The sequence below is a fragment of the Mixophyes fleayi genome, chromosome 3 (genome assembly GCF_038048845.1).
Source record: "Mixophyes fleayi isolate aMixFle1 chromosome 3, aMixFle1.hap1, whole genome shotgun sequence".
NCBI classification, from domain to species: Eukaryota; Metazoa; Chordata; class Amphibia; order Anura; family Limnodynastidae; genus Mixophyes; species Mixophyes fleayi.
Window position 1 is genome coordinate 110,301,449 of NC_134404.1, and position 12,301 is coordinate 110,313,749.

At 35.9% G+C, this 12,301-nt stretch overlaps 1 protein-coding gene across 1 annotated transcript in view; it reads left to right on the forward strand.

Moving 5' to 3' along the window:
* The window catches only part of NAALADL2 (N-acetylated alpha-linked acidic dipeptidase like 2), a 608,694-nt gene that overhangs the window by 392,217 nt on the left and 204,176 nt on the right, over positions 1–12,301 (forward strand). The window contains exon 6 of the mRNA XM_075202155.1: positions 9,198–9,338. Coding sequence (XP_075058256.1) covers positions 9,198–9,338 — 141 coding nt within the window. The remainder of the gene's footprint in view (positions 1–9,197; positions 9,339–12,301) is intronic.

Consider the following 12,301-nt stretch of genomic DNA (forward strand, 5'->3'; position numbering starts at 1 on the left):
GATTTATGTGTTGATATGAGTAATTTGATTAGTTTGAATGAACATTGGTTTAGAATGTCATGCCATTGTGTTTGGGTACTTTCTTAATTCTAAGTCTTTTGGGAATTCATTTTTGTTCTTAATACCATTTTAGAATAAATGATTTCACCATACTTTAGTCTCTCTTAATAATAATTTCTGTCTCAGAAAGTCTCAGAAATTTCTTTCAGAAACCATCATTGTTGTTAGATGTGACCGCTGTGTGATCTAATTGTAAAAGTGCTTCCCATGCCCTATTTATTCTATTACATCTTATGTCCATCAGACCCATATATAGATGTTTGTAACCAAAAAGTGTGATGTTGTATGGAAATTCTGTGCAGCGAATAACTGAATATTAAATATAGTGACAAAGAAACGTTATCTGCGCTCCAGTTTTCCATTTTAGGTGTAGTGTTAAAGAATGTTCATGAGCTGTTAAAAAGCTAAAGTGTCCAAACTCCAAGTTGATAAATAATACAGGAAGCTTTAATGTGCTACACCTTGCATATATAATAGATAGCTTACAGTTACCTGCCCATTTGTCATTGTCTCTGAATAGTCCAATAATAAACGTTTTTAGAGATTGGTAGGATAATAGTCTTAAATGATATTCAAAACATTTCAATCTTCCAACTTGATATCTTAAGGTTTCAACAGTTCAGAAAATCATGCTACTTGTCCATGCTTGGATACATAAAAGTGTTCTGAAGCTTGTCCACTTTTTTCCAGCAGTATTACAATTCAAAGAAAGCCAAAAGATAAAGATAAATGCCTTACCCAATCTCTAAGTGACTTGTAGCTGGAGGAAAATTAATACTCACGCTGGAATGGTTGTTCTGGATGTCTGCTGCTTCATTATCCATCCTTTTGTTTTCTCATGAGTGTGTTAGCATGTATTCAAGAGTGAGTCTAGGATTTGAACTACATCCTAGACTCACTCTTGAATACATGCTAATCCACACACATGAGAATATATTTATTTGTATTAATGTACACACTAAGTTAAAATGGCATCTATCCAAATTCCAGAATGGAGTGATCACTCAATGCAGCAGAGCACTCATTAAAAGCAAATGAGTCTATTTGTTTTACTACAGAATGCAGAATTTCTGGGTAGTGGTTAGTATGTTGTAGAAGTTGTGTACAGGGCAAATCCAATGTATTTCAGCTTACAACAAAAAGCCTTCATCAGGGATTTTGGTGCAAAATGAATGATCTCTGAATGTCCGTTCTGATAAGGTGCATAGGGCTCCTCCTCCATAATCCTATTGGTCATTAACATTAAACATTTAGGGCTGAAATCAGCAAGGAAAATAAATGCCAATAGGTGTCATATTTTGAGCAAAACCGCATTGCCCATGTCCAGAACTGGAGCATATGCCAGTGAGCGCAGCAAGGTCTAATTCATCTATGAGTGCAAAGAACCTTTACTACAGCCTACAATTTCATGGGTAGAACGGGAAAGAGAATGGGCATGTGAACATAGTCAATGTACAGTAAGGCATACACAGCAGCGACCGATCAAGCTTTGGGCATGTTTAAGGTGTTTTTTTTGTCGTATCACTTGCAACAGCTACAGGTCTGGTGTAAGTGCTGATTACTAGTGAGGATGGCTGTGTAGGCATGCTAGAACATGTATTTGCAATCAAGAACAACTGAAAAAATGCATGTTATGCACAGTAGACATTCATAACTTCATAATAAATTTATCTTTCTTATGAGAGAGAAAAACATTTTTTTTATGTTTTGTCCCTATATCATTTACAGGTGACATTAGTTACATTTTTATTTCCTGTGCATTCTGTTGTGACTTTATATTCCACATAAGCAGTGTTTTGTCTGTTGGAACAGAGCAGACCTAGACCTGTACTCATCAACAGACGTATCTTTACATTTGTTCTCTGTTGAATACGGACATACATAACCCAGATGTACTTGCAGGGTTTTTTTTTTGCATTCCTTGATGAATGAGGCCATTAACGTGTAAATCATAACTGACCATAAAACATTGTGGATTCTCACAAAGTACATATACTTATCAAATCCTACAGAACAGTTACATGTCAAATTGGCATTCCGCATGCATGGTTGTCGATCAGTAACTCGGCTCAATCTGTAAGTAAGACGGTTAATATGCGGTCATGTAATTGTACATAATTGTCAATTGATTGGTAAGGAATGATCATTATAGTACATAAGCCTATTAGTATCAATGATTGGCATATGGATCTTTGTAATAGAGAGCGGTCGGTATATGTTGATCAGCAGTAAAAATCAAAGTCTTTGTGCTGCTAATGTGTATTAGGATTTTACTGATAAATGTACTTCTCTAGGGAACCAGTGAGTCCCAGACAAACAGGTAGTCCTCATAGAAAATGAATGTAAGAGAGGGATAAACATATTGTTTTAGCGTGATGTGTAAAGTCAGTGCTCTAATTAAGTAGTGAGCTTATCTAATAACATTGTATCACTACTTTTACCACCAAAGCAGTATGAAGTGTGGAAAAGCTCTGATGGAGAATGTTCAATTCTGCTTCTTTTAATGTGTACCTGGTGTGCTCTGCTGTAGCTTGTTGGTATACAAGTGTACTGGAGTCTGACCTCCTGAGCTTTATCCCAAAAAATACATAGATGTTAGTTCGATATGTATTAATTAGATTAGAAATGAATGACAGATAATAATTATTTTAAAGATGTGCATACCATTAATTGAAAGTGTTTATCTCCATATTCCATATAATCAAAAAACAAGATAGCACGATGTTATACTGACTTTATAATATATGATACCAGAGAAGCTTAACTTACTGATGCCTGAGCACCACTTAATATAATATATAGGCTAATCTCATTTTCTGTATCTGGTATGTATATAAAATATTGTAAATAACTTCTTTATCACAAATTACCTCACCAATGGGGTACCCCCCTACTCTAACTGTTCAATGTGTGTAGATCACCCCTTTCTCCAACCCCAGGTAACATGTTTCAGAAGAATCTCTTTCCTGAGTCCACAAGCTGAGATAATTTTTGCAGTCTTTTCAGGTATCAGCTTGTCCATGTGAAATACATCCCTAAATGGAGGATCCATTAATTATGACCCCCACTAGGTGCTAATGACTCTTTGACAGGTCAACCCAGTTCACACTCAGAACTGCAAATTCCTTGGTGTTATCCACTATGCTGAATTGGAGTCCAGTAGAAGATTGAGAAATAGATGTTTGTTTTCTATGCTTGTTACCTCCTCGTGTGTCAGTACCCAAATGAGCAGTGGCAGTCCATCTGTTATTTGATGTGAAGGGAATTATGACTAAGCTAAACATTAATTTTGTGAGTAGGTTGTCTGCCTATGTCCACAGGTGTTCCAGAGAAAATAGGTCTACCCACAACTAGGCCTGGTAGTCAGGGCTGCCAGTCTCATTATTGATAGCTATGGTAGGCACTGTCCTTTTTGTGATAGGGATGGAGTAAACATGACTTTATTCTTAGGTGTCAGCAAGGCTGATGGCATACACCGTAGTTTGTGGCTTACAATTAAGCATTGATTCCTTGAACTCCTGAGAAGAACAGTGCTACATCAGCTATACTTTGAGACACAACTATTTCGAGCGTTCCAGTGTTTTTCCCTCCATGACTCTGAATCCAATATTCAAAAGTATTGGTTAATTTAACACTGAATACCATAAAAGTATCTTGGAAGTTTTTGGTAAATAACTGTAGGGACTGTCAGTTGTGATGTTATAGCAATTCAATGCAACTGTTTGCAGTTCATAGTAATCTGCTCATTGAATCATTGACAGCTTTCTTGCAAAGATTATTACTTACTGCGTGTCACAAATGCCCAGCCTGTCCCAGATACAGCAATCTGAACATTTGGCCGTGACTGGTGTCACCTTAGTCACTTAGCAATGACTACACCTTTTCTGCCACCATGAAGGTTTTATTATAGGGTCCTTACGTTCACCAGAACCTCTTATTAATGTTTCACACTTAAATCACATACACATGTAGCATGAGCCTCCCTGGGCTTCGTAACTTCACAAAGAATCACAGAGAATATGCTAGATTAAAAAATGTTTAATCTGAAAAATATTTCCAAGGCTTTAATTTACAAAAAGGTAATAAACAGACAAACAATAAATTGAACAAATAGGTTTCAAAAAACAAAATATAAAATAAAACCAGAGTTACTACTTACTAGTTAAGTCCTGATATGTGAGGGAACACAATTGAGGAAAATAGGACATTTCAGTCTTGATAAACTCCCTCATGAAAATGAACACTATACTACTGATACAAGGGATTTTTAAACCATTTCTTGTTGGCTCTTCACTCCCCACTTTAGGAATATTAGAAGTTAGATGAGTTAGATGAATGCCAAAAATGCCACAGGGCTTTCCGAAGTAAACTATCTATCACTAAAATATATGTTTGGGCACCTCAGAGAATCTCTCGCCTCTGATCTGCTTTAAATGGGTAGATGGTTTACAACTTTGGGCTTCAAACTTCCGCGAGATCTTTATCTATCTGGCAAGTTTCAAAAGACTCTTTGTTAATTGCACAGGTCACTTAGGTCAGTCAGCAAAGCATACTTTGGGAGGTTACATAAAATATTCACATGGTCATACATGAATTCAATAGAAAATAACAATCAGTCATTAGATAAACTACATAATCATCACACTGTGGCACTCCATATTCCTCATAAATAATCTCAAATGTTTTATAGATAGTGATCAATCTCCTCATTTTCTTCACTATTTATTCACAAAGAGAAAAGAGTCAGCTTTAGAGTACTGTTGTCACCAGAACTTACAGTGTCCACTGGCAGTGGTTTCTCCTACCTTGCAATGGTGCATTTTCTCTTGTTTCTGATGTTTCTGTTCTCACACTATTCACTTACGTTACTGTAAAACTCTAAGCAGATTACATTAGAAGCAAGGCCTTCTGTCTACCCCAACAAACTTAATCAGTAAAGTAAACTGAAACCACAATACAATGGTCCTCTAAACAGGCAGCACAATGTGTTGATAGTTTCATTAAAGGCAGTAAATTATGACCCAGACCCAGTAAATTATGCATACATATACAATTATTTTCAGCATTCAACACACCTAACTCAGGATCCTTCTCTTCCATGCCTCCACGCTCTACTACACTGGCCTGAACCAGTTCCTGCTTAGTGAATAATAAACTTCTCTCCTTGTTGTTAATGGACCTCAATATTGCTTATATAGGTTCAGAATCTGAGCTTCCAAGTGAGCAAAAAGCTCACATATTGCAGAGCAATATTCCTTCTTGAATGGATTTCCAGAAGTGTATATACAGATTAAAATGTACACCAAGTGACATTACCAATCATGGAACATTATAGCTGCAATTTACTTAAGATATATGGTGGCAGGATGATGCTTCCAACTTGGGCGTCACCCTGGCAACCTCGCTAACTCTGCTTCTTACCTTTTTTATAGCAGGGTTGGGGTAGTATTTTCTCTTCATGAGAGTATGGCACCGGGCTGTTGAACACTCACTGCCCATTACCAATATAAAGGAATAGTAACTGGCAGCCTTCACTAGTTAGAAGATTCAAGCTGCTCCTCTATGTCAGTGGATGGCACTCAATGTAGTGGCACTGCTGTAAAAATAAAAACACTTAATTATTAACAATATGTTCTATATGCCCCTTAAACCTTGGTACCATAGGTGATTGACTAGGTAAGTCTTGCGGGGGTGTATGTGCTGCCAAAGACTACTTCTGACTTCTATGAGAAATTTAAAAAAAGATTATGTCATGACAAGCCTCATCTGAACATGCGTGGTGTGTAGATGTGTAAGGGTTAATCTAAACATAAGCACCTAGTCTGTAAAAAACTGACTAAAACCCCAAAATAAACATCACACTCATACTAACAGCCCAGTTCTGCCACCAATAAGATTTAGTTCAAGAGCTAGCCCTCTAAGGAAGTCTTCAGTGAGTGGAAGTATATAGTGACTTGTATCAACTGCAAACAATTCAGCGCAAACATGTAGCAATACAAAAAAAACAAGCCTATCTAGCAAAGGGCCTGAGGCATTAAGTAATGTAAGGCAAAAAAATGGGCAAATGTTCTCCGGGTCAAACCATGTTACAATGCACGGAGTGCAAATTAGTTTATTATTTTGCCCATAAGTTAGATACTGGCTGTTTTTTAATCTAGCACACAAATACTTGATAGCTTTATTTTTACACTTAAATTTAAAGTTGATCTAGGACATGCCCTACCTCAAATATAAATCTGTTCACACATTTTAAATTTGCCTCCACCTCCAATGCAACATTTTTTCCCAGGTGTAAAATGACTCCTTTTTATGATTTGCTCTTCTTAGTGACTCAGGCCCAAAGAACATTGTTAAATAGAGTTTAATATGACAAAGAAAGTCACAATTCTTATTAAATAATAAATGGTGATACAAAATAACAGAAATACAAATGAAAAACAGTCTTATCACACACACATATTCTGGTACCTTGGGAAGGCTCTACGGTATATACAATACATCAGTAGAAAAAATAGAACCCCATGAACTGACATTTTTTCACATTGTGAGGTCACTGAAATGGGAGTGAGTGTATGCTAACCTGTTCTACAAATGGTTGTTTTTTATTTTTGTTCTAACACACTTCTACTTAGGAGTTGCTTAAATTGGAAATCTATTTTCAGGAACATAATAAAGATATATTACATCCATTATACAAGTTATGATTCAGCATACAAATGCATGGGAAACATGAATATGCTAGATAGATTCATTGTGAAAATACATTATTCTATATTTTCCTTATGGTATGCTGATATCTATTGTTGACATAATTCCAATTTTTGCATATATGTTCAGAGATACTCTCAAATATGGATTATGAAAAGTATTGTTTTGATGAATTCTCCCTAAAAGATTTAACTTAATGCCCTTGGCGAAACCACAAATATGCATCTGAGCTAGGCCACAAAACATAAGTGATATGCTGATCTTGTCCTGAGATAAACAATCCAGCTGGGTGACCTTCCGCATACCTTTGAAGTAACACAAGATATATTAATTTTTAGTTTACTTACACTGAGGAATGTTACAGGATAAAAATCCATATCTTTGGGAGTTATCATGACTATATTTCTATATTTTTCTTAATCCTGATTAGGCCATAATCATGACAGATTAAAACAAAGGTATGGAAATATATACTTTGCCTTTTCTATTTCCTTGTTTTGAAATCAGTCTTTATGTTAAACTGTGCCTTTATTAGTACAAGAGTAGTTATCAGATAATTTCCAGTAAAATGAAAAACTTTAGCTTGTGACAAGAGTAGGCCTGATAAGCATAAGTTGGAAAAAGTCATTTATTAGAATAAAAATTAGTGTCAATTACAAGTTTAACAACTCTCGCATATGCTTGAGAAACTATGTGTTTACTGAAAATCAATAACTGTATTTCTTATATCCTTTTAATCTGTTTGTAAAAAGTGATGTTGCTTATTTTTTTATATCACTTTTCTTGCAGTAAGCCCATCTACTTAGATTAAACCTATCCATAATGTTGCATTCCCTGTCATTTTGTCCAAAGATTAAAAAAAAAAAAGGATGAAACAACTTTGTCTAACTGAGGTCTAAATTGATATGAGCTGTGATCCATAAGAAAATAAATAAAGTAGGTGCATTCGGTCACTCTAATTGGCTCCACTGACTCACATATTCCTTTTAACTCATTAAAACAGTTTAGATCAGAAGAAATTCTAATGACACAACTATTTGAATTTTTAAACCATTCAGTTAAAAAATGCAAGTCTCTGTGTGCAAACTAGTAACATCCTATTCACTGGATGAGAATAAACCATTTGTCTTAAAACTGGAATAACATATTTTTGTGTATTATTTTATTAGTCCACTGTAACATTTTGTTGTCAATTGTTCTTCATTTAAATAGAATAAACCATTATTGGCGTGTTAAAACACATAGGAAGAAATACAAATAAATAAATAGTGCAAAAATGAAAAGTCTACTTAAACTACAAGCAATGTTTCAGAACAGGAAGGTAACTGCTACACTTATTGCCTTTGTCAGCAGGATGGCATGTGTCACCAATCCTTAGCAAGTTATCTAAATAAAAAGAGATTCATGCAAGCAGACATTTTTAAATCATATATATTCTACCAATCAGCCGGTTTTTGTAATATTGTTTAACTTAGCTTCTGAAAGATGCTTTGAAACGTATTTGTGTCATTGTGACTTTGCATTTAAAAAACTAAATCTGCTACTTTAAATTTCATTTAAATTAGTAGAAAATTAGACTGACAGGTTTTTATTTCAGTGCATAAAATGGGTATTACGATCAAGGAAAGTGTACAAAAAGACAGAGACATGGCGGTTAATGTTTGATGTGCTTTGAAAAGGAGAATTGTTGGCTTTAGGCAGCAAGTTTTAATAATTTAATAATATTCTCTCAATTAAGGCACAAGCAAAACACTGTTCAACAATTCATGATCTAAGAGTTTTGTAGGATTTTTTATAGTAAATCACAAATAATTTTTCATATTATGACAAAATAATTTATACACAAATAATTGTAGCAGATTGTGTTTTGTAAAAATAGCATATAGTTAGAATCATTAAGGCATTAGCACTGACATGTGATAATCTGTCACTTATACTTATAGACATGTTCCATTTGTAGAAGAGGAATACCTATATTTTATCACTAAAATGATAATTGATCAATTATATTGACCGGCATACATAAAAACTGTGGTAATATAATATAACAAGAGTCAGCCTGCAACCTTTGGGACTATTCAGAGGAAGTGCAGCATATTACAGCATTTTCTTCATTTAGACAACTTCCAGAGCTCGCCATTATTCTCTGACAATGGTGCTCTGTTTGTATTTTGTTTTTACCAAAAACTTTGCTTCCTGGCAACAGAATAAACACTAATATTTGAATAGTAAGTTTGAACAAACTTTTAAAAACCACATCAAGGATTTTTACTAAACTGTGATACAGTGTACAGTACAGTAACAGTGCATTTTAAATGCCATTTTATTAAACAGTGTGCTCATAAACATGTATCTCTGTGACACGGATGCTGTCTTATTTTCATACAAATGGTTTGTGATCTAAATGATCTAATTTTTTTTCTAATTAGATGGTAACTCTTCGGAAATGAAGCCAAAAGGGACATCATTGCTGGTACAGCCAGTAACTGTATCACTTTTGAGAAGACTATTTACTCTGACAGAGAATGAAATGACAGATCAGTGTCATCCTATCAAAGTGCCTGAGACAGGTAATGTGCATTTAAGTTAACTTCTAAATATAAAGAAAAAGTAGAACTATTGAAAATAACTGCATGCTAAAAGATTATATAAATCAAATACAATATAACATTAATGTCATTACTATTGTAAATGACTCCATTATATGTATAAAATATTGGCTGATGTGTTTATCACATGACTCAGTTTTTTTGTCAACCACAAAATAATGTAAGAGATTATATATCTACTTGAAAACACATGGACCAATTGTATGTCCATTGTTGCTCACATAGCCGAACAGGAGAAAATAACTAATATTTATTATCCACATTTTCACATAATTCAACAGTCCAACAGGTGAATTAACATTAGCAACATCTGTGTTGTATATTTACTGTTGTTGATACAAGTGCATTACTATCCTATGACATTGAACTAATTAAACCTGCTTTTTTATATAAAATCACCATTAGAGGATAGTAGACCAGAAAAGAGTTTATTACCATCGTCGGACAACTAACACTGTGATTGAATCGTTTCAGCTAACATTACTAGAATTAAAGCCATGGGCAGTTCCTGCAAATGCCTCCAGCATACATTTTATTTTTTTTCTCTCAACAGAGATCTATCTTTGTGTACTATTTAATTTGATCTTGGCTATCTACTAGGAAAACATCTGTAATGTTTCTAGGTCTGTGCCTAGGGAAACTCATTCTCTAAATGAAAAAAGGTTTTATTTTGAGAAAGACAAATCAAAAAAATAATGATGTGAACAGACAAGGATTGCAGTGAAGCATTTCAAATTAGATATAAAGTAATGGCTGTTTGGTTTTCAGTAACAATACTAGCAAGTGTCTTCAGTTATTACTTTCATGGATATGCACTTGTTTATTTAACATCTTGCTATTGTTTTTATACTATTAGTATTTTATTTACCATGAACTTAAAAAATAGAGGTCCTAAATAAATATTTATGGTGTAGTCTGTCATCAAAATGCAAAGTTTGTGTATGATTTTAGCATGTACAGTTGAGATCTCTGTTATTGTTATTATTATTATTATTATCTTTAATTTATAAGGCACCACACCGTACATGACATTTACAGTAGTATGCAATAAACAGACGGCAGCAATCCATAACACGAAGAACAAAATAATACATAGACCACACATACTGATTAAATCAATTGCACACAGATAACTTGGTAACGCAGATCAAGTTATTTACAGCACAATGAGTGAGAGTAATGGTAATGTCCAACATGGAGTAGGCCTGGACTCAAGAAGACAGAACTAGGGAAGTAGGCCTAGGGGTAAAGATGGTGATGTAATAGTAGAAGCAGAACACAAGTATAGCGATCCCTGCTACCCGAGGGGGTAGTGGAGATTATAGCTGAGGCAAAGGAGGAGGGCTAATAGGCTTGAATAAAGAAATTAATTTTATTGTCATGTTTGAAGCCTTGGAGAGTAGAGGCTTTCCTGATAGTACGTTGGAGATCGTTCCACAAGTTCAGACCAAGTCCTGGAGGCGACAGTGGGAAGAAATAATCAGTGTGGTAGTGAGGTGCTGGTCATTGGCAGAGTGGAGGGGGTGGCAAGAAGTGTGGCTGGAGAGGAGGTTGGAGATGTAGGAGAGGGAGAATTGAGGGCTTTGTAGGTAAGAGTGAGAAGTCTAAATTTAATTCTGTAGGCTACATGGAGCCAATGTAGAGACTGGCAGAGAGGGACAGCTGAGATTGAGTGATGGGAGAAAAAAATAAGGCTAGCAACAGCATTGAGGATAGACTTGATAGGAGCAAGGCAGGAATTGGAAAGGCCATAGAAAAGGAGGTTACAGAAATAAGGATTAGAGATTATAATGGAGTGCATAAGAGTTTTGATGGATTCCATGATGAGAAAGGGCCAAATTTGGGATATGTTCCATTGGTAGAGATAGCAGGAATTGTAGAGGTACTGAATATGAGGTTTGAAGGGCAAGAAGAGTTGAGGATGACCCTAGGCATCAGACTTGAGGGACAGAAAAGAGGGTAGTGTTATGAAAATAAAGAAGTTTGTTTATTTGTAGGGAAATATCTTTGACACTGCACCAATTAAGATGAAACTAACGTGAATTGGTCCAGTTGGATCCCAGAAAGATTTTAAAGGGTTTAGGGACCCGGTTGGACCTCCCTTGGTGTACAGTGGACAGATCTTTGACCCGTGGAGCCTGTTCTGAGCCTTCCACTGAATGAATGTGGATGAAAATTTCAAAAGACTTTTAACATTTGATCCCAGAAGACATACTAGAGAGTGTAGGCCTCAGTCAGATATCCCGTTGGTGTACGCTGGCCAGAACTTTGAACTTGGGAGCTTTGTTCTGGGCCCTCTACTGGATGGATATGGTTGGTTTGCAACCAACGCAACGTGGACCATTTGGATACTAGCCAGGTTTTAGGTGAGTTAGGGTAGCAGTCATACCTCTCATTGGTGTACACTTGGCAGAACTTTGATCCAGGGAGCCTATTCACAGTCTTCCACTGGATGGATTTGGACAAAAACTTCACAAACTGGTAACATTGGATCCCAGAAGACATATTAGGGAGTTAAGGTCCCTGTTGAACCTCCCATTGGTGTACATGGGAAAGAACTTTGACCCGGGGAGCCTGTTCTGGGCCTTCCACTGGATAGATTTGGTTTGTTTGTCTGTCAGGTTATACATTTGGACACTCCTGCACCGATTGGGATGAAACCAATGTGCGGTGGTTCAGTTGGATTCTGGCCAGGTTTTAGGGTGGCTAGGGTCCATGTTGGACCTCACGTTGGTGTACGCTGGGTAGAACTTTGACCTGAGGAGCCTGTTCTTAGTCTTTCACTGGATGGATTTGGAAAAATCTTTCACAGACTGGTAACATTGGATCCCAAAAAACATATGAGGGTGTGGAGGTTCCAGTCGGACCTCCCATAAGTGTACGTTGTCCAGAATTTTGATGTCGGAAGCCTGTTCTGGATATTC